Source organism: Chrysemys picta, chromosome 14 (assembly GCF_011386835.1).
Source record: "Chrysemys picta bellii isolate R12L10 chromosome 14, ASM1138683v2, whole genome shotgun sequence".
Taxonomy (NCBI): domain Eukaryota; kingdom Metazoa; phylum Chordata; order Testudines; family Emydidae; genus Chrysemys; species Chrysemys picta.
The window spans coordinates 1,889,478-1,911,786 of NC_088804.1; the positions used below are offsets into that span (position 1 = coordinate 1,889,478).

The 22,309-nt window shown below is 50.9% G+C and overlaps 2 protein-coding genes across 2 annotated transcripts in view; one reads left to right on the forward strand and one right to left on the reverse strand.

Moving 5' to 3' along the window:
* The window catches only part of LOC103307318 (C-signal-like), a 291,414-nt gene that overhangs the window by 169,990 nt on the left and 99,115 nt on the right, over positions 1–22,309 (forward strand). The gene's annotated exons all lie outside the window — the stretch shown is intronic.
* Positions 202–11,558, reverse strand: LOC135975657 (C-signal-like). The gene is made up of 6 exons (XM_065567469.1): positions 11,298–11,558; positions 9,880–9,931; positions 9,019–9,206; positions 2,308–2,466; positions 1,463–1,582; positions 202–416 (listed from the first exon to the last, which is right to left on the reverse strand). Exons 1-6 carry the CDS (start codon positions 11,442–11,444, stop codon positions 303–305), a joined length of 780 nt encoding a protein of 259 aa, XP_065423541.1. The 5' UTR covers positions 11,445–11,558; the 3' UTR covers positions 202–302.

Consider the following 22,309-nt stretch of genomic DNA (forward strand, 5'->3'; position numbering starts at 1 on the left):
GACCCACTCACCCTTCTCCATCCAGCCCGCCCCCAGCTCCTCCCACGCAGACCAGCTCTGGGCTTTGGTTGTGGTGGGAGGAATCAGTGAGGCTCTCCCCAGTGAGAACCATCACATGGAGCTGCCTCCCACACGGCAGCTCCACCTGTGGCGTAGCCTGTGGCTGTCAGGCCAGGCCAGGCAGGGCTCAGGCAGGGCTGCTGCATTAGAACAGTGGGTTTATTGAGGACACAGGCACAGCTGATGGCACGGTCACTGGAATGGCCTGGCCCAGGGCTCCTGTTGCATGGCCGGGAGGCGTCTCACCAGGGAACAACTTTCCCTTCCCAGCTCACAAACGCCCCGTTGTCCTTCTCGGAGAGCGCCGGGAGCACGTTCAGGATTCCTCGGACACTTGCATCCACCGTCAGTGGGGCCTGCATGGGGCAAAGGAGAGTGAGGGGGAGGAACTTGCCCTGGGGGCGGCCAAGGACACCAGGGGCCCAGGGGAAAGACCAGGATCGGCTCCGGGATGGCCCAGGGAAAGGGATCTAGAGCCTTGCAACGAAACTGGAACCTGAAGGGTGTTGGATTTCGGTCAGGTGGGGTCTGAAAACAACCTGACACACTCTGGCTGGGGTCTGGTGGTCTCTCGTTACCTTCTCCTGCCATGGGATTGGTGAGGTGGTGGCTGCATTTCTGTGCTCCTGCTGGCTACCACCACCTCACCGCACTGTGCATGCTGTGGAACGAGTGTGCTGATTACTGGCAGCCCGTCCCCCCGGCAGCACACATTGCACAGCGAGGTGGTGGTGGCTGGCATGAGCACGGCATACAGCCACTGCCATGCTGACCCCACGGGCGTGAGGCAGCTGGAGATGGGTGGCTGGCATGGGGTGTTTGAAGGGGAAGCCCCCACCAGGCCGAGCCCCAAGGACAAGGTGGCAGCAGTGGCATAGACACAGGTTCAGGGGCAGTGTCAGGTTCAGATTGGATCTGGTTTCAAAACAACTTGACATTCTTGGATTCGTTTGGGTCTAGTTGGGCTTCAAATTTGTTTGAAACTATCAGATCTGGCCAGGTGCTGGTCCAGGCCGCTAGGTGCTCATGGGTGAGGCCAGGATCTCCCTGGGGACAGCCGAATCCATGAGGGGCCAACCCAGGTCACTGTCCCCTGATGCTGGTGCCCATGGCGACCAGCTCCCACCTCCCCCAGCTCCCCATGGCAGCAGCTCTGCTGACATTTGCTTTGCGATGCCAGGAGCTGGAGGAACCAAGGAAGTGGCAGCAGGGGGATCAATGCCCAGGACACAGCGCTGAATCCCCAGGAGGTGGGAGCAGATGACAGGCTCATTATGACAGTTTTCCTCCATACAGGTCGGAAGTGGAGGGGGCAACAGGTTATGGCATAACCATTCCCCCTACAATGAACATCTGCCCATGACATGAGGCTATGACTGGCCTCTCCCAGAGAGGCACATACCTCGGGGGAGAGTGAGCTCCCCATGTCAGTCTGCACCCAGCCAGGATGGACAGCGATGCTCAGGATCCCGTCTCCTCCATACCCCAAGGATTGGCACTTGGTGAGCATGTTCAGAGCAGCCTGTGAGGGAGACACACCATGAGCAGAGACTGCAGCACATGGGGAAGGGGAAGGAGCCCTACAGGAAATGACTCCAGATCCTGAGGGCAGGGAAGGGAGAGACAGAAAAGGGGGTGAGGACCCTGGTGTGAGCTGCAGTCTCTGATGCTCGATGGGGACAACAAGGTGCTCTCGGGGGCATGACCATGAGGAAGGGGATGTAGCTGTACTTCAATGAGCCACAGCTACTGTGTGGCTTCAGGGGGTCTGTGACAGCTGAATACAAGTTAGAGCAGTGCTGAGGCTGCTCTAGGTTATGCATGATGTGGGGGGCAGAGGGAAGTGTAAATGTGGCATCGATTCTCCTTTGTTTTCCCCCCAGGGTTTCACCAGCAGAGGATCTGGTCCCCTTGATTTAAACCTAGTGACGGTCTCTCAACTGGGTATATTTGCCCCTAGGAAGGGCTATAATTAATAGCTGTATAGTGGCCCTCCCCTGTCTGTGCTGAGACTGGCTAGTCTAGTGCTGAGGAGCCCCATGCGCCTCCCAGTACGAGGATTTCCCGGGTGGGATACACACATGGTGGAAGGTTCCTCACTGAAGGGGAACTGAGGGAGCTGATCTGAATTCCCGGAAGCTGAACAACAGCTGGTCCCACCCGACACAGCGGTGGAAGCTAGAACGGCTGGGCAGGAGGGTGGGGAACATGGGGAAAGCACTGAGTGACACTGAGCACGTCCTGTACCTTGCTGCAGCGATAGGCGATAGCTTGGCCCACATGCCAGATAAAGACATTCTGGATGGAGCCAGCCTCGCTGGACATGTTGACAATGGCCGCCTTGCTACAGCTCAGCCCTTTCTGGTTGCTTCCCTGGGCAGCCTTCTTCAGCAAGGGCAGGAACGCCTGGGCAATGGGGAGAAAAGAGCACCCCCGGGGTCAGCTTAGGAGAAAGGAACCCGGGTTGTGAGGCAGTGGCACTGGAACAGAGAGGGCCAAGGGGCTGTGGCCCTCCCAATTTTGAAAGTGGACGGGTCTGGCTCATCCACTTTTTGCCATGGGCCCAGTCCCCTGCTCCTCCTCTTCTCCTCAGGCCCCGCCCTCTGGCCAGGCTGGAAGCTGGAGCCTGGCCGGGTAAGGGTGGACCGGGGAGCCATGGACCCTCCACCTGCTTGTAGCAGGGAGAGGCGAGAACTGCCATAGGCCTCTGTCCTTGCCCCTCAGCTTCTCACACTCCTCCTGTGGCTGGGCCCAGCTGTGGCATGTGCTCCTGCAGCGACCCCACAGTCTGTCGCCCAGTCACCAACACCCAGGTGTTCGAGGTATGTATCCCCATCTGCGAGTGCCTGGAATGGGGCTGCTGGAGGGGAGGGGAGGAGAACAAGAGCTGTTGGGATGTGAGGAGGTGCTGGGAAGCAGAAAGACAGTCCCTGATGGAGATAGGGCTGTGCCCAGCTGAAACTGGGATGAAGACCGGGTGACTGGAACATCCGGTTGAAAAGGGACCCTGGTGGCTCCGGTCGGCACTGGCGACCGGGCCATTAAAAGTCCAGTCGGCAGCATAGTGGGGACTCGGAGGGCTCCCTACTTGCCATGCTTCCGCACAGCTGCCAGAAATGGCTACCAGGTTCCTGCAACCCCTAGGCACCTGGGCAGCCAGGGAGACTCCATGAACTGTCCCCGCCCAAGTGCAACTCTGCAGCTCCCATTGGCCGGGAACCATGACCAAATGGAGCTGCGGGGTTGACGCCTGTGGGCGCCAAGCTTCACTGGGAAAAGGAGTCCCCAGGGTATCATTCAAATCATGACAAATAACAGAGGTTACTGGAGACCTGCCAATGTCTAGTTCCCAGCCCAGAAGCCAGAGGGGCTGTATGCATTGGATGAAAGGACTATAAGGTGGATAGAAAGCTGGCTAGAGCATCGGGCTCAACAGGTAGTGATCATTGGCTCGATGCCTAGTTGGCAGCTGGTATCAAGCGAAGTGCCCCAGCGGCCGGTTTTGTTCAATATCTTCATCAATGATCTGGATGATGGGATGGCTGGGGCACATGACTTACGAGGAGAGGCTGAGTGAACTGGGGTTATTTAGTCTGCAGAAAGCAACAGAGGGTCCTGTGGCACCTTTAAGACTAACAGAAGTATTGGGAGCATAAGCTTTCTTGGGTAAGAACCTCACTTCTTCAGATGCAAGTAATGGAAATTTCCAGAGGCAGGTATAAATCAGTATGGAGATAACGAGGTTAGTTCAATCAGGGAGGGTGAGGTGCTCTGCTAGCAGTTGAGGTGTGAACACCAAGGGAGGAGAAACTGCTTCTGTAGTTGGATAGCCATTCACAGTCTTTGTTTAATCCTGATCTGACGGTGTCAAATTTGCAAATGAACTGGAGTTCAGCAGTTTCTCTTTGGAGTCTGGTCCTGAAGTTTTTTTGCTGTTTGTTTTTGTCTTACAAAAAAGGTTCTTACCCATGAAAGCTTATGCTCCCAATACTTCTGTTAGTCTTAAAGGTGCCACAAGACCCTCTGTTGCTTTATACAGTTTCAGACTAAAACGGCTACCCCTCTGATACTTAGTCTACAGAAGAGAAGAGTGAGGGTGGATTTGATAGCAGCCTTCAACTACCTGAAGGGGGCTTCCAAAGAGGATGGAGCTCAGCTGTTCTCAGTGGTAGCAGATGACAGAAGAAGGAGTAATGGTCTCCAGTTGCAGTGAGGGAGGTTTAGGTTGGATATTGGGAAAAACTACAGTATTTCACTGGGAGGGTGGTGAAGTACTGGAATGGGTTACCTAGGGAGGTGGTGGAATCTCCATCCTTAGATGTTTTTAAGACCCGGCTTGACAAAGCCCTGGCTCGGATGATTTAGTTGGGGATTGGTCCTGCTTTGAGCAGGGGGTGGGACTAGATGAGCTCCTGAGATCTCTTCCAACCCTGATATTCTATGATTCTTTGGTCCTCACTGGATCCAGCAATACTTAGTTAGCGTGATAGCGCCTGGTTCATGTGTGACTCAGGCTAGGGCTGGGAGCAGGCTGGGAAGGAGAAGAGAGCAGAGAGGGTCGGCTGGAGGCCCAGGCACATGAGCTGTGGACAGGAATCCTGTAGGGGTAGCCAGGTCCCTGCAGCAGACCCTGGGCTGGGGAAAAGGCCATAAGTGAGATGCTGAACTTGTGTTAAATGGTTTGATTTGGAAGGGAAGGGAATGGATCACAGAGACCTCAGAGCAGCCAGGCTTGGCCATTCTGCCCCATGGACCCAAATGTAATGCACGCCCCCACTCTCATACCTCGAATCGTGGAAGTCAACGAATGGCTACGCAGGTGGTGTCGGAGAGAAGGCTTTGGATTCTTCGACCATGGGATGGTGTTCCAAGAAGAAGGAGTGCTAGGCAGAGACGGGCTCCACCTAACGAAGAGAGGGAAGAGCATCTTCGCCAGCAGGCTGGCTAACCTAGTGAGGAGGGCTTTAAACTAGGTTCACCGGGGGAAGGAGACCAAAGCCCTGAGGTAAGTGGGGAAATGGGATCCTGGGAGGAAGCACAAGCAGGAGAGCGCAAGAGGGGAGGACTCCTGTCTCATGCTGAGAAAGAGGGACGATCGATGAGTTATCTTAAGTGCCTATACACAAATGCAAGAAGCCTGGGAAACAAGCAGGGAGAACTGGAAGTCTTGGCACAGTCAGGGAACTATGATGTGATTGGAATAACAGAGACTTGGTGGGATAACTCACATGACTGGAGTACTGTCATGGATGGATATAAACTGTTCAGGAAGGACAGGCAGGGCAGAAAAGTTGGGGGAGTTGCGTTGTATGTAAGAGAGGAGTATAACTGCTCAGAGTATGAAACTGCAGAAAAACCTGAGAGTCTCTGGATAAAGTTGAGAAGTGTGAGCAACAAGGGTGATGTCGTGGTTGGAGTCTGCTATAGACCACCAGACCAGGGGGATGAGGTGGACGAGGCTTTCTTCTGGCAACTAGCAGAAGTTGCTAGATCGCAGGCCCTAGTTCTCATGGGAGACTTTAATCACCCTGATATCTGCTGGGAGAGCAATACAGCGGTGCACAGGCAATCCAGGAAATTTTTGGATAGTGTAGGGGACAATTTCCTGGTGCAAGTGGTGGAGGAACCAACTAGGGGCAAAGCTTTTCTTGACCTGCTACTCACAAACAGGGAAGAACTAGTAGGGGAAGCAAAAGTGGATGGGAACCTGGGAGGCAGTGACCATGAGATGGTCGAGTTCAGGATCCTGACACAAGGAAGAAAGGAGAGCAGCAGAATACGGACCCTGGACTTCAGAAAAGCAGACTTTGACTTCCTCAGGGAACAGATGGGCAGGATCCCCTGGGAGAATAACATGAAGGGCAAAGGGGTCCAGGAGAGCTGGCTGTATTTTAAAGAATCCTTATTGAGGTTGCAGGAACAAACCATCCCGATGTGTAGAAAGAATAGTAAATATGGCAGGCGACCAGCTTGGCTAAACAGTGAAATCCTTGCTGATCTTAAACGCAAAAAAGAAGCTTACAAGAAGTGGAAGATTGGACAAATGACCAGGGAGGAGTATAAAAATATTGCTCAGGCGTGCAGGAGTGAAATCAGGAAGGCCAAATCACACTTGGAGTTGCAGTTAGCAAGAGATGTTAGGAGTAACAAGAAGGGTTTCTTCTGGTATGTTAGCAACAAGAAGAAAATCAAGGAAAGTGTGGGTCCCTTACTGAATGAGGGAGGCAACCTAGTGACCGAGGATGTGGAAAAAGCTAATGTACTCAATGATTTTTTTGCCTCTGTCTTCACGCACAAGGTCAGCTCCCAGATTGCTGCACTGGGCAGTACAGCATGGGGAGAAGGTGACCAACCCTCTGTGGAGAAAGAAGTGGTTCGGGACTATTTAGAAAAACTGGACGTGCACAAGTCCATAGGGCCGGATGCGCTGCATCCGAGGGTGCTAAAGGAGTTGGCGGGTGAGATTGCAGAGCCATTAGCCATTATTTTTGAAAACTCATGGCGATCGGGGGAGGTCCCAGATGACTGGAAAAAGGCTAATGTAGTGCCCATCTTTAAAAAAGGGAAGAAGGAGGATCCGGGGAACTACAGGCCAGTCAGCCTCACCTCAGTCCCTGGAAAGATCATGGAGCAGGTCCTCAAGGCATCAATTATGAAACATTTAGAGGAGAGGAAAGTAATCAGGAACAGTCTGCATGGATTCACGAAGGGGAAGTCGTGCCTGACTAACCTAATTGCCTTCTATGATGAGATAACTGGCTCTGTGGATGAGGGGAAAGCAGTGGATGTGTTATTCCTTGACTTTAGCAAAGCTTTTGATACGGTCTCCCACAGTATTCTTGCCGCCAAGTTAAAGAAGTATGGGCTGGATGAATGGACTGTAAGGTGGATAGAAAGCTGGCTAGATCGTCGGGCTCAACGGGTAGTGATCAATGGCTCCATGTCTAGTTGGCAGCCGGTTTCAAGCGGAGTGCCCCAAGGGTCGGTCCTGGGGCCGGTTTTGTTTAATATCTTTATTAATGATCTGGAGGATGGTGTGGACTGCACTCTCAGCAAGTTTGCAGATGACACTAAACTAGGAGGCGTGGTAGATACACTAGAGGGTAGGGATCGGATACAGAGGGACCTAGACAAATTAGAGGATTGGGCCGAAAAAAACCTGATGAGGTTCAACAAGGACAGGTGCAGAGTCCTGCACTTAGGACGGAAGAATCCCATGCACTGCTACAGACTAGGGACCGAATGGCTAGGTAGCAGTTCTGCAGAAAAGGACCTAGGGGTCACAGTGGACGAGAAGCTGGATATGAGTCAACAGTGTGCTCTTGTTGCCAAGAAGGCTAACGGCATTTTGGGCTGTATAAGTAGGGGCTTTGCCAGCAGATCGAGGAACGTGATCGTTCCCCTTTATTCGACATTGGTGAGGCCTCATCTGGAATACTGTGTCCAGTTTTGGGCCCCACACTACAAGAAGGATGTGGAGAAATTGGAAAGAGTCCAGCGGAGGGCAACAAAAATGATTAGGGGTCTGGAGCACATGACTTATGAGGAGAGGCTGAGAGAACTGGGATTGTTTAGTCTCCAGAAGAGAAGAATGAGGGGGGATTTGATAGCAGCCTTCAACTACCTGAAGGGGGGTTCCAAAGAGGATGGAGCTCGGCTGTTCTCAGTGGTGGCAGATGATAGAACAAGGAGCAATGGTCTCAAGTTGCAGTGGGGGAGGTCCAGGTTGGATATCAGGAAAAACTATTTCACTAGGAGGGTGGTGAAACACTGGAATGCGTTACCTAGGGTGGTGGTGGAATCTCCTTCCTTGGAGGTTTTTAAGGCCCGGCTTGACAAAGCCCTGGCTGGGATGATTTATCTGGGAATTGGTCCTGCTTGAGCAGGGGGTTGGACTAGATGACCTCTTGAGGTCCCTTCCAACCCTGATATTCTATGATTCTATGATTCTCTACACCCCTTATGACAGCCGAGGTGAGTCAGTGCCGGGGGAGAGCCATTGCCGAGTCTCCTCTCACCCCGTTCCAGCCAAGGGCCGGCTAGACCAGCTGCCATTCCGGGTACACAAACCCTGCCTGCTGCAATGGCTCTAACAGCCCCGTCAGCCTGACAGCCCGGGCGTCCCCGCCTCACACTGCCCTGTGCTCCTGACACAGATCCCTTTCTTCCCCTGCCTCTCGGCCAAGGAACCGAGGACGAGCTCCCAAGGGTCCGGGAGCAAAGATTCACAGTGAGTCCCGAGAGCTGCCCTTGCAGCTGAGACTCAGGTTCTCAGCTCGGCCGGTCCATCCCCGGGCCCAGGCAGCCGCCACTGCTGGGGAGCGATAGAGAAAGCAGCTGGTGCCCTCGCAGAACTGCAGCTTAGCACACACTGCACTCACTTCACAGCAAAGTTAGGCTGTCCTGTGAATCGCACCTCAGGAAGGCTGGGCTGCTGCTGGGAAGGGAGAGGAAGATGGAAAAGGGTCAGAGACACCAGGGAACATGAGACTGAAGCTAACCAGCAATAGATGCAATTGGCACAGGAAGGACTCCTGCCCCCGACAACCCCCTTTCCATCACACTTGCTAATGATTCCACTGGGGACTATTTGTCACGTAGAAAGGATACACTGGAAACTATCACCACCTCATCCCGTGGGAGCCTGAATTTCTGCTGGAAAAGGTCCCTGCGCCCCTAAGTGAGACAGGCTCTTAGGGGCCCCAGTGTGGCCGTTCTTATAACGTACCTGGGTCTGTGCATCGCATCGCTCTTCCCCTGGCTCTCTCGGGAGCGTCACAACACCTAGGCCACTTGTGGATCTGGGCCTACGGTCCATTTCTCAGGTGGGATGGGAACTTCCCCCACCTGAGGGCCCTGCCCGGATTGGCTCATTGATCCCGTAACCAGAGCCAAAGGGAAGGGAATTGTCTCAAACCCCAGTGCAGCCAGTGACCTGCCCTCTGTCGGGGCCCTTACCTGGCTCACCAGCAGGGGCCCCGTCACGTTGGTTGCGTACACCAGGGACATGTCCTCTGGTGTCTCAGACTCTAGTGTGCTCAGCTTTATCACCCCAGCGTTGTTTATCAGCAGATTCAGCCCCGAGCCTTTCAGATGCTCCTCAACTCTGGCTGCTGCCGCCCTGATGCTGGCTGGGTCTGTAGCTTCTATAGAGACACAGCAGGGGGTTCAGGAGCATGATTCGTCCTCCCTCATGTCACCCCATAGCACACGCCTCACCCAGGCGCCAGGGGGCTTCTTCCAGTGGGAGTGAGAGGTAGGAGAGGGGGATGGAAGTTGGGAGGGGAAAGTTGCTGCTGGGTCCAGAGAAGTGGAGTTGTACTGGGGCAACAATAGGAAAGGATAATGATAATATTCTGATAATTATTTGGACAATCTTAGTAGGTTTAAAAAAACCTAAATGTATTGTAATTAGTGAATATTTCAGATGTGTGTAGTTGATCTAAATTGGACAAAGAACTGGAATGATCTAAAACTATTTTTGAATTCATTCTAGGTGAGAGAACTGATCAGCTGGATGCATGAGGCTCCGTCCCAGAGGTGGGAATGCATGACAGAGCTGCCCAGGAGTGACTGTCACATGAAGGCCTGGCACATGGTGGCCCTGGGGTTTTTCCAGCCCACCCAAGGCTATCTGACTGCTGCAGGGCTCCCCACTCACACCCACCTTCTCTGGGGCTGGGTAAGGAGTCAATGGGCTCCGAGTGATTATTGACTCTGGTCCTGTTCTCCCCACTGAGATCTGGAGGGCAGGGAACAGGGAACAACGTGACCCTGAGCAAGGGAACCTCAACTCTGGGACCAGGGCAGGGCACCCACCTAGCGCAATGATCACCACGTTTGGATGCCTGGACACCAAGTTCTTCAATTGCTGGAAAACAATAAAGTCGATGATTATTGACAGAGCCGCCACCCCTGGGCGATGGCCAGGCTGGGCAGAGTCCAGCTCCCTGCTGCTACCTGGGGCCGAGTCAATAGCTTATTGCTTTGACTCTGCAAAGCCCCCATGTGCAGCATCCAACTCTGGCTTTCTGGGTCTGTAGGAGGCGTCTGTCTGTCTCCTGAGCCTTTAAAACACCATCATCTAACTCAGTGCGATCGAGGCAGGGACACAAACCATTTCCCTGTCAGTAACGCACCTGTGCTCCCTGCCCTCTCCCTCCATGGACTCTGGGAGTCTGTGATGCCGGGGGCTGGTCAGGGCACAGGGACTGCGAGGAGCAGCCGGGACATTGTGAATGAGGACACTGGAGAGGAGCAGGGCACTGGGGGCAGGAAGCAGGTTTAGGAATGATATGGGAATGGGGGGCAGGAGTGAGGCTGAGTGGTGCAGAGACAGGGATGGGGTTGGGGGGCAGCTCCCCTAACATGGGGCAGTTGTGGGGAAGGGGAGTCCTCGCTCAGGAGCCAGGGGAAGGCAGTGTTGCCAGCTCTCATGAACTGGTTGGGAGGGAGGATTTTGGCAATGACACAAGAAGCAACGCTGATTCTGCAGTTTTCCAGGGTGGGCCTGTGGGCAGAGCTCAGTGCAAGAGCTTTGGGGCTGAGGACATAGAGCAGCCCTGCCTCTATGTAAGCATGGCCCTAGAGCAGACAGAGGGTCTGGGGCAGGGGCAGACAAGGGGGGGGAGAGAGTCAGGGAAGTGGTGCCGGGGAGGCCTGAGCAGAGAAGTGCTGCTGCTGGTTCAGCACAGCCATAGGAAATGGATGGCCGTTCCCCTGTGTGAAGAAGGGGAGTGGAGTTGCCATCGGAGCAGCCAGGGAGTGCCGTGCATTTTGTGCACATTAAAGATAGACTTTTCCACCCAAAATGATCCACGCGCACATTGACAGAGGAATAGAGGGAGTTACAAAGTCACAAGACAGACTAAAAAACTGATTTTGTAAAAAGGTTCATGATTTTGGGGGTCGGACGCATGATTTTGTCTCTCTTGAGGCCGGCAGTACTGGGTATGTTTACACCACAATCACAGCAGGTATACGCTGTACAAGCTGGCCCGGAACCCCTGGGGAATTACTCAAGGGCCAGCCTGTGCTGCCGCATCCTCACTGCTCCGGTACTTGAGCTACCTCTGGTAAAGCTAGCTCGGGTGTAGCTACAACCCTCAGGCTGGAGCTGTGTCTGCAATCCCCTCCTCCTCCGGCACGTTGCTCTCGGAGCCGAAGGCGTCTTCAGATTCCCCTCCCTGCCCACCACCATGTACAGCTAACTCCATCTCACCTCGCCCCGTTCTCACCTGCGCTCGCTCTCCCTCCGGGTCCCGGCAGGTCGCAAAGACCCACTCCGGTGGGTTTGATTTCTCCAGAAACTGCTTGACAAGGCCCAGGCCGATTCCCCGATTGGCCCCAGTCACCAGAACGCTGCGGACATTAAAGCCAGCCATGGTCCCTCACCTGCCTCTGCCCCAGCTGGCAGTGCCTCTGCTCAGTGAGAGCCGGGCTAGTTCTAGCCCGCACTTCCCCTGCACCTGGGGTTATATAAAGGTAGCTCGAGGGAATGAGCTCTATGCTGCCATCTAATGGTGAGATGAGGTAAAGATGGAATGAGCCAGACCTTATTTGTATATTTGTTACGCATCATGGAATCATGGAATATCAGGGTTACCAGGTTCCTGTGACCCCTAGGCACCTGGGCAGCCAGGGAGACTCCATGAACTGCCCCCACCCAAGTGCCAACTCCGCAGCTCCCATTGGCCGGGAACCATGACCAGTGGGACCTTCGGGGTTGATGCCTGTGGGCGCCAAGCTTCACTGGGAAAAGGAGGCCCCAGGGTATCGTTCAAACCATGACAAATAACACAGGTTACTGGAGACCTGCCAGTGCCAGTGTCTAGTTCCCAGCCCAGAAGCCTGTGGGGAAAAAGAACTAGGTGGCCTTCTTTATGACAACCAAAGTAACACCGAAGGCCCAAATTCAGGCCCTCGGACAGAAGCTGACTATACAGACGGCCTTTACATAAAACAGTACAGGCCAGGGCCTGAACAAAATTAAGCTGTACAATTCCCTGCCAAATACGGTCATGGGCTTTGACCAGAGGAGGGAGGGGAAGGAAGCAATGCAATAGGCCTTAGCAACAGAATAACTGCTTGTTTATGAAATACATGATAAACTGCCTGTCTGTAAGAACATGATAACCGCTTGTTTATAAAACATAATAACCGCCTATATGAAGAAATTGCTTCTAGTAAAGGTCAACTTCCCCTATAGTTCCAGCTATCTGCCAACCAGCTAATCATATATCATCTTTGGGTGTCCTGTAAACAAACCCCCATGCCCTTAACCATAGAACCCCGGAAAAAACAGTATGTACCCTGACGAGAACAACACTCCAACTAGTGCCAAGTACTACCCATGTCAGAAACCACCAAGAAACACCCCCCGCCCCACTCAATAGGCACTCAATTCTCTTAAATAATGACAGAGCTACCGGGAAAAAGGGACAGAACCCTACTCTTATTTTCGCATAAATGACATATTATTTGTACTATGCTTGCGGTTTGACGGAATAAAGGCAGTCTGCATGCTGTGCTAGGTTGTGGTAGTTTTCGGACTGCTACCCCAACGCGTTGGTATGTATTGCAATAAACTGGCCTCAGACTTGAGTCTGTGAACTAAAATCAATGCATGGGTAACTTTTTCCACGACAGTTTGGTGGCTCGGCCAGGATCACTCGACGGCCCACTGGACCGGAGGACCGTGGACCGCTTCCACACCGATCCCAGGCGCCAGGTAAGAGACCCTTGTCTCTATTTGGGCTTTGGTGGGGAGCTGCCCGTAGGCTCTGGGTTCAGGTAAGTGGGCGCTGTGATCCGAATCTTTTGCGGCTAGACTCATTTGCCTGACGCCTGTTCGTTTTGTGTGTGTCCGTTCTGTAACTTGTCTGTGTTGGGTTTTGTTTGTTTTGTGTGAGTTAGCTTCGTGTGGCTCGGCCCTCGGGGATTGGTCCCCCCGGAGAACGATTGACCGGCTGCTAGGTGACCCCGGGAAAAGTGGATCCTACCATGAGTAGGGCGGAAATCCAAGGAATCCCTGGATCCTACCCTGGGTAGGCTGGAAATCCAGGGAATCCCGGAGCAGCTGAGGGGGGTGGCAGGGCTCCCACCAGCAATAGGCTGGTAGTGGTGAGAGATGTCGTAACAGATATCCCGAATTAGGTGTGCTGGGTGACTGTAGGCCATGAGGTGACCCTACCCCTGTTTCCCTTGAAGTGCTGAGAAGCCCCTCCTTTCTCGGAGAGCAGGGAGGCCCCGGGAAACCACCCACGTACTCCTGGGCAGTAGAGTATCCCATCCCGTTCCCTGAAGATGGGCTGGTGCTCTCTGCCAGAGGAGGGGTGTGCGGGGACCGTGCCTTTCCTACCCCTTTGTGTGGCTGACCTACGACCGAAACCTTACCCCCGATCTTCCTTCTGGAGCCGTGGGCTCCCTCCCCTTGCTCGGAGAGAGGGGAAGTCCCTGGAAATCGCCCGCCGTACTGGAGGCAATAGGGTATCCTACCCCGTTCCTTTAAAGAATGGGCTGGTGCTTTTTGCCGAAAGGGAGGTGTGCGAGGACCTCCCGTATAAATCCCCCCCCATTGGTGTGAATGTTGAGGAGTTGGCCTCGCCTGGAAAGGAGGCCAGGGCTTACTGCAGTATTCTAGTCTTGTTTAACTGTTCTTTCTGTATAATAGCAGTTGCTTTATTAAATAAAGGCAAGTAGGGACAGAAAAGGAAGCAAAACAAGTAAGAGTGAAGATCAGAATAAGCTAGAACTGCACAGGTGGCAAATTGTCCAGAAAGGCTGAACACTGGGCATTGTGAAAGTCTCTGTTAACTAAAAAGCCCCTGAGCTGAGTGCATCTCAGTTTCAGTGAACTGCAGAGGGGGTGTGGCCCAGCACAAGAAAGCAGGAGAATGACTACCAGTGAAGCAGCCAATAAACTAGAGCTGGCTAAATTGGAAGCAAAAGAGAATAATTTCTAATTGTCTTAATTCCATCAATGCAGAGGAGGGTGCCCACAAGAGAGCTATGGAGGCAGAAACAGCCAGGGAGGAAGCTGCCACAAGAGAGCTGTGGAGGCCCAGATTGAGGCCCAGAAGCATGAACTGGCTGTTATGGAGTTGAAGAGACAAAACCCTTCAGCTCCACTTCCCCAAAAATCCACAAATGGGAGCGACTATGTCCTCAGTATGATGAATCCAGTGATATTGCCAAATATTTCATCACCTTTGAGAGACTGTGCACCCTCTATGCGATCCCTGAAGATCACAAGATGACCACATTGATAGCAAAATTGACTGGCAGAACTCCGGCCATATTCAATAAGATGCCTATTGATGATGCTTCAAACTATGGTAAATTTAAGGAACTGGTTTTGAAACAGTTTCAGGTTACACCTGAAACCAACAGGGTTAAATTCAGGAATCTTAAGAGGGGATCTGGATTGAGTAATGTGGCTTATGTAAAATGAAATGAGAGATTTGGTAGATGAGTGGGTAAGGGGGGAAAGGCATTACAAGCTTGGAAGAAATGTGTGATTTGGTTACTCAGGAACAGTTCCTGAATATGTGCAGAGATATAAAACAGTATTTGCGGGACAAAAAGGTGAATGCAGTGGGTGAATTAGCTGGGTTTACAGACTCTTATGAGCAAGTACAGGTTGCAATTAAACATAAACCACTGGCAGAGGGGTACAGAGTTGGTGGAAAGCAAAATCACCGTTGCCCCTGGGGAAAAAGGAGGCTGGGCGTTCACCTCCCCATTCCTCTGTTACTCACCTCAGGACTCCTGGACAACCAGGGGATTCCAGAAGGTGCTTTCACTGCAATTCCCCAGGGCACATGAGAAGCAGATCTCCCAAATTAAAGGAGAGTGCATCCCAGTTAGCTCAGTTGCCCTCAGCCCTGAGGCTCCAGAGGGCACTCCTCCCTCTTATCACACCAGCTTGGTGGACATGGGGCAAGGTGAAGCAGACAGGGAACACATCGAGGTTGTTAAGATTGATGGCATGGAGTATCTGGGGTGGAGGGATACAGCAGCTCAGTTCTCTCTAGTTCGACCAGGTCTGGTTCCAGATGCCAGTGTTTTGAGGGGGCAGATAACCCACATTAAGGGGGTGGGGCCGCAGAGGTACCCTGACAAAGGTTTATGTGGAGTGGGAAGGTATGGAAGGTGATTTACTGGTGGGGATGCTTGAGGACATCTCCACAGACATGTTCCTGGGAAATGATTTTGATTTTTTTTTTTTCAGAAAAACTAGGGCTGTTAGTGTGGTAACTCGCAGCATGAAGAAAGGCTGTGAGGGGCTCCTAGAGGGGGAGGCTGTTCCAGCTGGTGACTGTAGATCTGATGCAGCTGAACAGCCAACCCATCCTGCCCCAGGAAACACGGGGGAGGCGTGTGAGGTGGAGGGAGCCCCCAGGAATGGGGCGGGGACCTTGGAACCCACAGAGGAGGTGGGGGAGGGGAGGGTTCCATTGACAAGACAGTGCAGGGAGGCAGGGTGCTTCCAAGTATGGGAGAGGCAGAGCCAGGCCTCTGCCCGGCTGAAGACAATAGGCTCCCAGGGGTGTGGGCGGGGGAGATGCAGTCAGTGCCCTGGGACAGGGACGCTATCTCAAAGGTTGTCTGTCAGGAATTTGCAGCTAGACAAAGGGCGGACCCTCCCTTGAGAGTATACGAAAGTGTATCTCGGAGGGAACTCCAGGAAGGGGACGGGGGAGAGGTTTTTGAAGAGGACGGGAAACTGTATAGGGAGGCCCCTGTAGGGAAAAACCGGGGTCCTGGTCAACCGTATAAGCAGTTGGTTGTACCCAGCCAACACCGGGGGGAATTAGTGCTGGTAGAGCACAACAGTCCCTTTGCTAGTCACTTGGGGGTACAGAGGACGTATGACAGGCTGAGGAGGAATTTCTACTGGCCAGGGATTCAGAGTGACGTGAGCGATTATTGTAGGACTTGTGCGGTGTGTCAGGAGAGGAAGAATCTGGGGGGACCCCAGAAGGCTGGATGATGAGCTCTTCCTTGCCCGTCATCCAGGAGGCGTTCCAAAGGGTGGCAATAGACATAGTGGGTCCTATGCCACACCCCACTCAGAGGGGGAACAAGTATATCTTGGTGGTAGTAGACTTTGCCATTCGGTATCCTGAGGCAATTGTGCTGTCTAACATAAAAGCTGCGACAGTGGCAAGAGCCCTGCTCACCATATTCAGCAGAGTGGGCTTCCCTAAGGAGATTTTGCATTTCACACACCCCTCCATTGATTCCCAGTGAGCTCCTCCCCTTCTCATTCTTCCCATAGGGCTTGTGGGGCCCACCTTAGTTGCTTTTCTATTTCCAGGTATCACGGTAGCTATTACACAGGTGCTGGCCTCCTAGTTGAGCATTTTGCATTCCCAGACACATCTCCCCCCAGGTCAGCCGTCTGAAGCCATCCCCCACCCACGTCATGAGGTTTTCTGTTAATTGAAACACAACAATGCTAGCAACAAGACAAACACCACAGACAAACAACACAAAACATAGAGCCATGGTATTCCGGGTTATTCTTCTGCTGGCGCCAGCTTGCTTGTTGAGTGTCTGAAAAACAAAAGAAACAATTTCCACCCTCCTGGTGGGGACAGATTATTGCTTAATAATAATACCACTTCCTTTTATAAATCTTGTTGCTAATTGCAGGAAAAACAGAAGAATTACCTCCAGGCTGTCCTTATTTTGTTCTATAGTCAGGCTAGTGAATTACCCCACTTACTGGTCACTTATGAAATTCATGAGGTGGTGTACCTCAGTTTCCCCTCTTGTACAACAGACCGGGTTTGCAATAGTTTTTCTGCTGTACCAAGATTTCTTTATTTTTAGGTAGTAGCTGAGAGACCGCTTCAGATTTCTGCACTGCACGAGCGCACACACAGACACACACACACACACCTCCCTTAGGGTTAACCTGTCCCCCTTATTTTCAGGCTTGACTTGTTTTTTCACCTCCCTTTCCCGGAGGGCCATAACTTGAGTCTTCTAGTAGCTTGTTTGCTGACCAGATGGATTTATTATTTGCAGCTCCTTTGTTTCTTTGTGCTGCCACCTATAGGCAGTTTTCTCCTTCCTCCATCAGCTAGGTAATTTGCATCCACACAGAGGCTTTCTGGCTTGCTTTTGGATCCAAAGCTATCAGCAGCTTAGAGACTGTCTTGAAAGGGACACGTTCCACTTCCACCAGAGTTCACTCTAGTTCACCCATTTTATTATTTAGACTTCTAGCATTGGTATATAAGCACTTTAAAAACTTGTCTCCTTTTAGCTGTCTGCCATTACACGATGTAATTGAATGGGACTCTTTTTTCATTCGACTGTTGCTGATCAGTTCCTGCCTCTATTTTATCATTTTCCATCTCTCATCCTCACTAGGACATGGAGATTCTCTATTAATAGATCCTCCCCTAAGGGATGTCTGAACCATGTGCTCCTCCACACCTGCCAGCTTTCCAACAGCCCTTAGTTTAAAAACTGCTCTATGACCTTTTTAATGTTAAATGCCAGCCATCTGGTTCCACTTTGGTTTAGGTTGAGCCCATTCTTCCTGTATAGGCTCCTCTTTTCCCAAAAGTTTCCCCAGTTCCTAATAAATCCCTCCTCCCTATACCCTCATCTCATCCACACAGTGAGACTCTGCAGTTCTGCCTGTGTAACTGGCCCTGCACATGGAAGTGGAAGCATCTCACAGAATGCTACCATGGAGGTCTGGGACTTCAATCTCTTACCTGCCAGCCTAAATTTGGCCTCCAGGACCGCTCTCCTATCCTTCCCTATGTCACTGTTACCTACATGTACCACGACCACCAGCTCCTCCCCAGAACTACACACAAGTCTATCTAGATGGCTTGAGAGATCTGCAACCTTCGCACCAGGCAGGCAAGTCACCATGTGGTTCTCCCGGTCATCAAAAATCCAGCTCTTTATGTTACTAATGATCAAATCGCCCATTACTAATACCTGTCTCTTTCTAATAGCTGGAGTTCCCTCCCCTGGAGAGGTATCCTCAGTGCAAGAGGATACCACAGCCAACTAAATAATCCCAGCCAAGGCTTTGTCAAGCTGGGCCTTAAAAACCTCTAAGGAAGGAGATTCCACCACCTCCCTAGGTAACCCATTCCAGTGCTTCACCACCCTCCTAGTGAAATAGTGTTTCCTAATATCCAACCTGGACCTCCCCCACTGCAACTTGAGACCATTGCTTCTTGTTCTGCCATCTGTCACCACTGAGACCAGCCGAGTTCCATCCTCTTTGGAACCCCCCTTCAGGTAGTTGAAGGCTGTTATCAAATCCCCCCTCACTCTTCCCTCTGCTCCAGTTAGATGCTCTCCTTCCTTGGGACTTTCATCCTCCTCAACAGTACAGAGGCTGTCAGTCCGGGGGTGGGACCGTTCTACTGTGTCCCGGAAAGTCTCACCTACGTACCTCTCTGTCTCCCTCAGTTCCTCCAGTTCAGCCACTCTGGTCTGCAAAGCCCATACACGGTCTCTTAGGAGATGTGTGTCCCAGCAGCGGTGAAGGCAATCCCATTTAGTAGACACTGGTCTACAATTTTTGAGACGTCGTCTGCTTCAGAGATAGAATGTGCTATTTATTATGTATTTTGATGTGCTGAATTCAAATATGACAATTAAAACAACTGATTGGCTACTGTTTCTAAGATATTTAAGTTTTTACATTTTATGTCTATGTATATTGTGTAGATAGAGTTTTAATCATAAATTGTAAACCTGGGTCTTTTCATGTGTTTATGGTTGCTTTACATGATAATATTTCACCTGTCCTGTTTATGTAACACTTTAAAAATCAGCAAAAGGGTTATATAAATAAAATTTATTATGAAACAAAAGGCAAAAAATATTATGTACATAGTTTAGTCCTATTCAGTGTCTACTCGGCGCTTCTTGGCTTGTCTCTTGTATTCATTAAATGGAGCATCTCTTGTCACTGTCCAGCAACAGTCTGCAAGCATTGATGGGCTCCATTTGCCCTGATAGCGTTTCTCCATTGTTGCAATGTCCTGGTGAAATCGCTCGCCATGCTCATCGCTCACTGCTCTGCAGTTTGGTGGGAAAAAAATCTAGATGAGAGTGCAAAAAATGTATCTTTAGTGACATGTTGCAACCAAGGCTTTTGTATGCCTTGAGGAGGTTTTCCTCCAACAACCTGTAGTTGTCTGCCTTGTTGTTTCCGAGAAAATTTATTGCCACTAACTGGAAGGCTTTCTCTGCCGTCTTTTCCTTGCCACGCAGTGCATGGTCAAATGCATCATCTCGAAGAAGTTCATGAATCTGAGGATCAACAAAGACACCTTCCTTTATCTTAGCTTCACTTAACCTTGGAAGTTTTCCACAGAGGTACTTGAAAGCTGCTTGTGTTTTGTCAATGGCCTTGACAAAGTTCTTCATCAGACCCAGCTTGATGTGTAAGGGTGGTAACAAAATCTTCCTTGATTCAACAAGTGGTGGATGCTGAACACTTTTCCTCCCAGGCTCCAATGACTGTCGGAGTGGCCAATCTTTCTTGATGTAGTGGGAATCTCTTGCACGACTATCCCATTCGCAGAGAAAACAGCAGTACTTTGTGTATCCAGTTTGCAGACCAAGCAAGAGAGCAACAACCTTCAAATCGCCACAAAGCTGCCACTGATGTTGGTCATAGTTTATGCTCCTCAAAAGTTGTTTCATGTTGTCATAGGTTTCCTTCATATGGACTGCATGACCAACTGGAATTGATGGCAAAACATTGCCATTATGCAGTAAAACAGCTTTAAGACTCATCTTCGATGAATCAATGAACAGTCTCCACTCATCTGGATCGTGAACGATGTTGAGGGCTGCCATCACACGATCGATATTGTTGCAGGCTACAAGATCACCTTCCATGAAGAAGAATGGGACAAGATCCTTTTGACGGTCACGGAACATGGAAACCCTAACATCACCTGCTAGGAGATTCCACTGCTGTAGTCTGGAGCCCAACAGCTCTGCCTTACTCTTGGGTAGTTCCAAATCCCTGACAAGGTCATTCAGTTCACCTTGTGTTATGAGGTGTGGCTCAGAGGAGGAGGATGGGAGAAAATGTGGGTCCTGTGACATTGATGGTTCAGGACCAGAAGTTTCATCCTCTTCTTCGTCTGACTCAAGTGAGAATGATTCTGGTGCATCAGGAACCAGCAGTCCTTCTCCGTGAGGTACTGGGCGTATAGCTGATGGAATGTTTGGATAATGCACAGTCCACTTTTTCTTCTTTGACACACCTTTCCCAACTGGAGGCACCATGCAGAAGTAACAATTGCTGGTATGATCTGTTGGCTCTCTCCAAATCATTGGCACTGCAAAAGGCATAGATTTCCTTTTCCTGTTCAACCACTGGCGAAGATTTGTTGCACAAGTGTTGCAGCATATGTGTGGGGCCCACCTCTTGTCCCGATTTTCAATTTTGCAGCCAAAATAAAGGTGATAGGCTTTCTTAACCATAGTGGTTATACTGCGCTTTTGTGATGCAAAAGTCACTTCACCAAAAACATAGCAGAAGTTATCTGCACTGTTCACACAAGTACGAGGCATCTCTGCTCACTTTGGCTAAACAGAAATGTGTCCCTTTGCAAAATCAAACACTGACAAATAAGAGAGCATGACACTGTATGATTTCTAGAGCTGATATAGGGCAATTTGTTCAGCGGAGTGATGTAAGCTTCATTATGATTGCATCATCCATGACTTCTAGGAATAACATGATGCAATTCGTATTATGTATGACGCAATACCAGCTTCAGATTGCATCATTCATTGTTTTGCCTAAAAAGCAAGTACTGTCCATACCCAGTCATAGATTTAGTCATAGATCCAGTCAAAGATGTATTTTAGTCATTTCTGGTTTAAATTGAGATCCCTTCCCTTTATAACTCACTTATCCTCCGCCATTCCCAAGTCAAGGGTCGTATATACTAACCCAATAGCATAACTTGAAAACTAGAGCCAATCAACAATTTTAAGCATCATTTTTGTTCTCTTTGACCCAGAATTAGTAAAGTTTGACAACATTTATTTCAGAAGCATTTTGGCTGTAGAGCAGTGTAATTAATCCTCCCCTACGAGGGGGGGGGGGGGTTGCATCGTCTAAATTTAATTCACTATATGTTTATAGAATTGAGGTGAATCGAGCCCTTTGTGTTGTCCCCGGTCGGGGTGCTGCATCTAGTACCAACAGGAACACTACGAGTCTGCCGGGCTTGGTGTGGGGCCCTGGTGGGGGGAAGGGAACGCCATCCCTTGTTTGGGGGTGGCGGGTTTTGTTTGGATTACCTTTGTGGCTCGGTAGGTGGTCCAGGCGAGGGGTTGTTTGACTGCTCACCTGCACCTGTTAAAGGGGGGTTTGTTCGGGCAAAGCCATCTGACCATGGGAACCTCACAATCCAAGCAGGTCCCAGTGCTGGAAAAGGGCACTCTGGCCGCGTATATGTATGCCAACTATTGGCCCTTGACCTGCAAATTTCTAAAGGAGTGGAATTGGAATACCAGGGATAATCCAAGTTTGCAGTTCCCGTAGGAAGGGACTTTTAATTAAATCAAAAAGGGGGAATTGGAGAAATGTATGCACCGCATCTTCGACCAAGCAGACCAGTTGGCTGAGATGCTGCGCATATCTCCTGTCCCAGCCTACTGTACTAGGCTGCAAGTGGCCCGCCGTGACAAATCAAAAGGGGGGAGGGAGGAAGCTCGCCCTAGTAAATTTAGAGAAATGGAGGAGGATAGCTTAGGAGATGTAAGTAAGGCTCGAAGGGAGCTTGTTCGGAAGCTCAAAACCAGTCCAGATGGGAAAATCGGGACCTGCCATGAGGTGAGAAATTTTCCCTTGAGACAGCTCCCTGTGATGGATGGTGGGGTAACGGAGGTTCATGCCCCTTGGAGCCCAACAGATATGTGTACTCTGGGCCTCAAATTCCCAAAAATTTGGGATGACCCTCTCCGCTTTAAAGAAGAGTTGGAGGTTGTTATTAATTGCTATAACTCCACTATGGGAGACCTAGACCAATTCCTGAGAAGTGTAATGCCCAGAGAAACACAAAGGCATCTTTATGAGACAATGGAGTGGACAGACAAAGTGGAACCAGATAGAGAACAGTTGGCCGAGATGAGAGGAAAATTGTTAGAAGCTATTCTTAAGGTCTGCCCACCAAAGGCCGATTGGACTAAAATAAACACTTGTAAACAAAGTAAAGGGGAGAACCCTGCT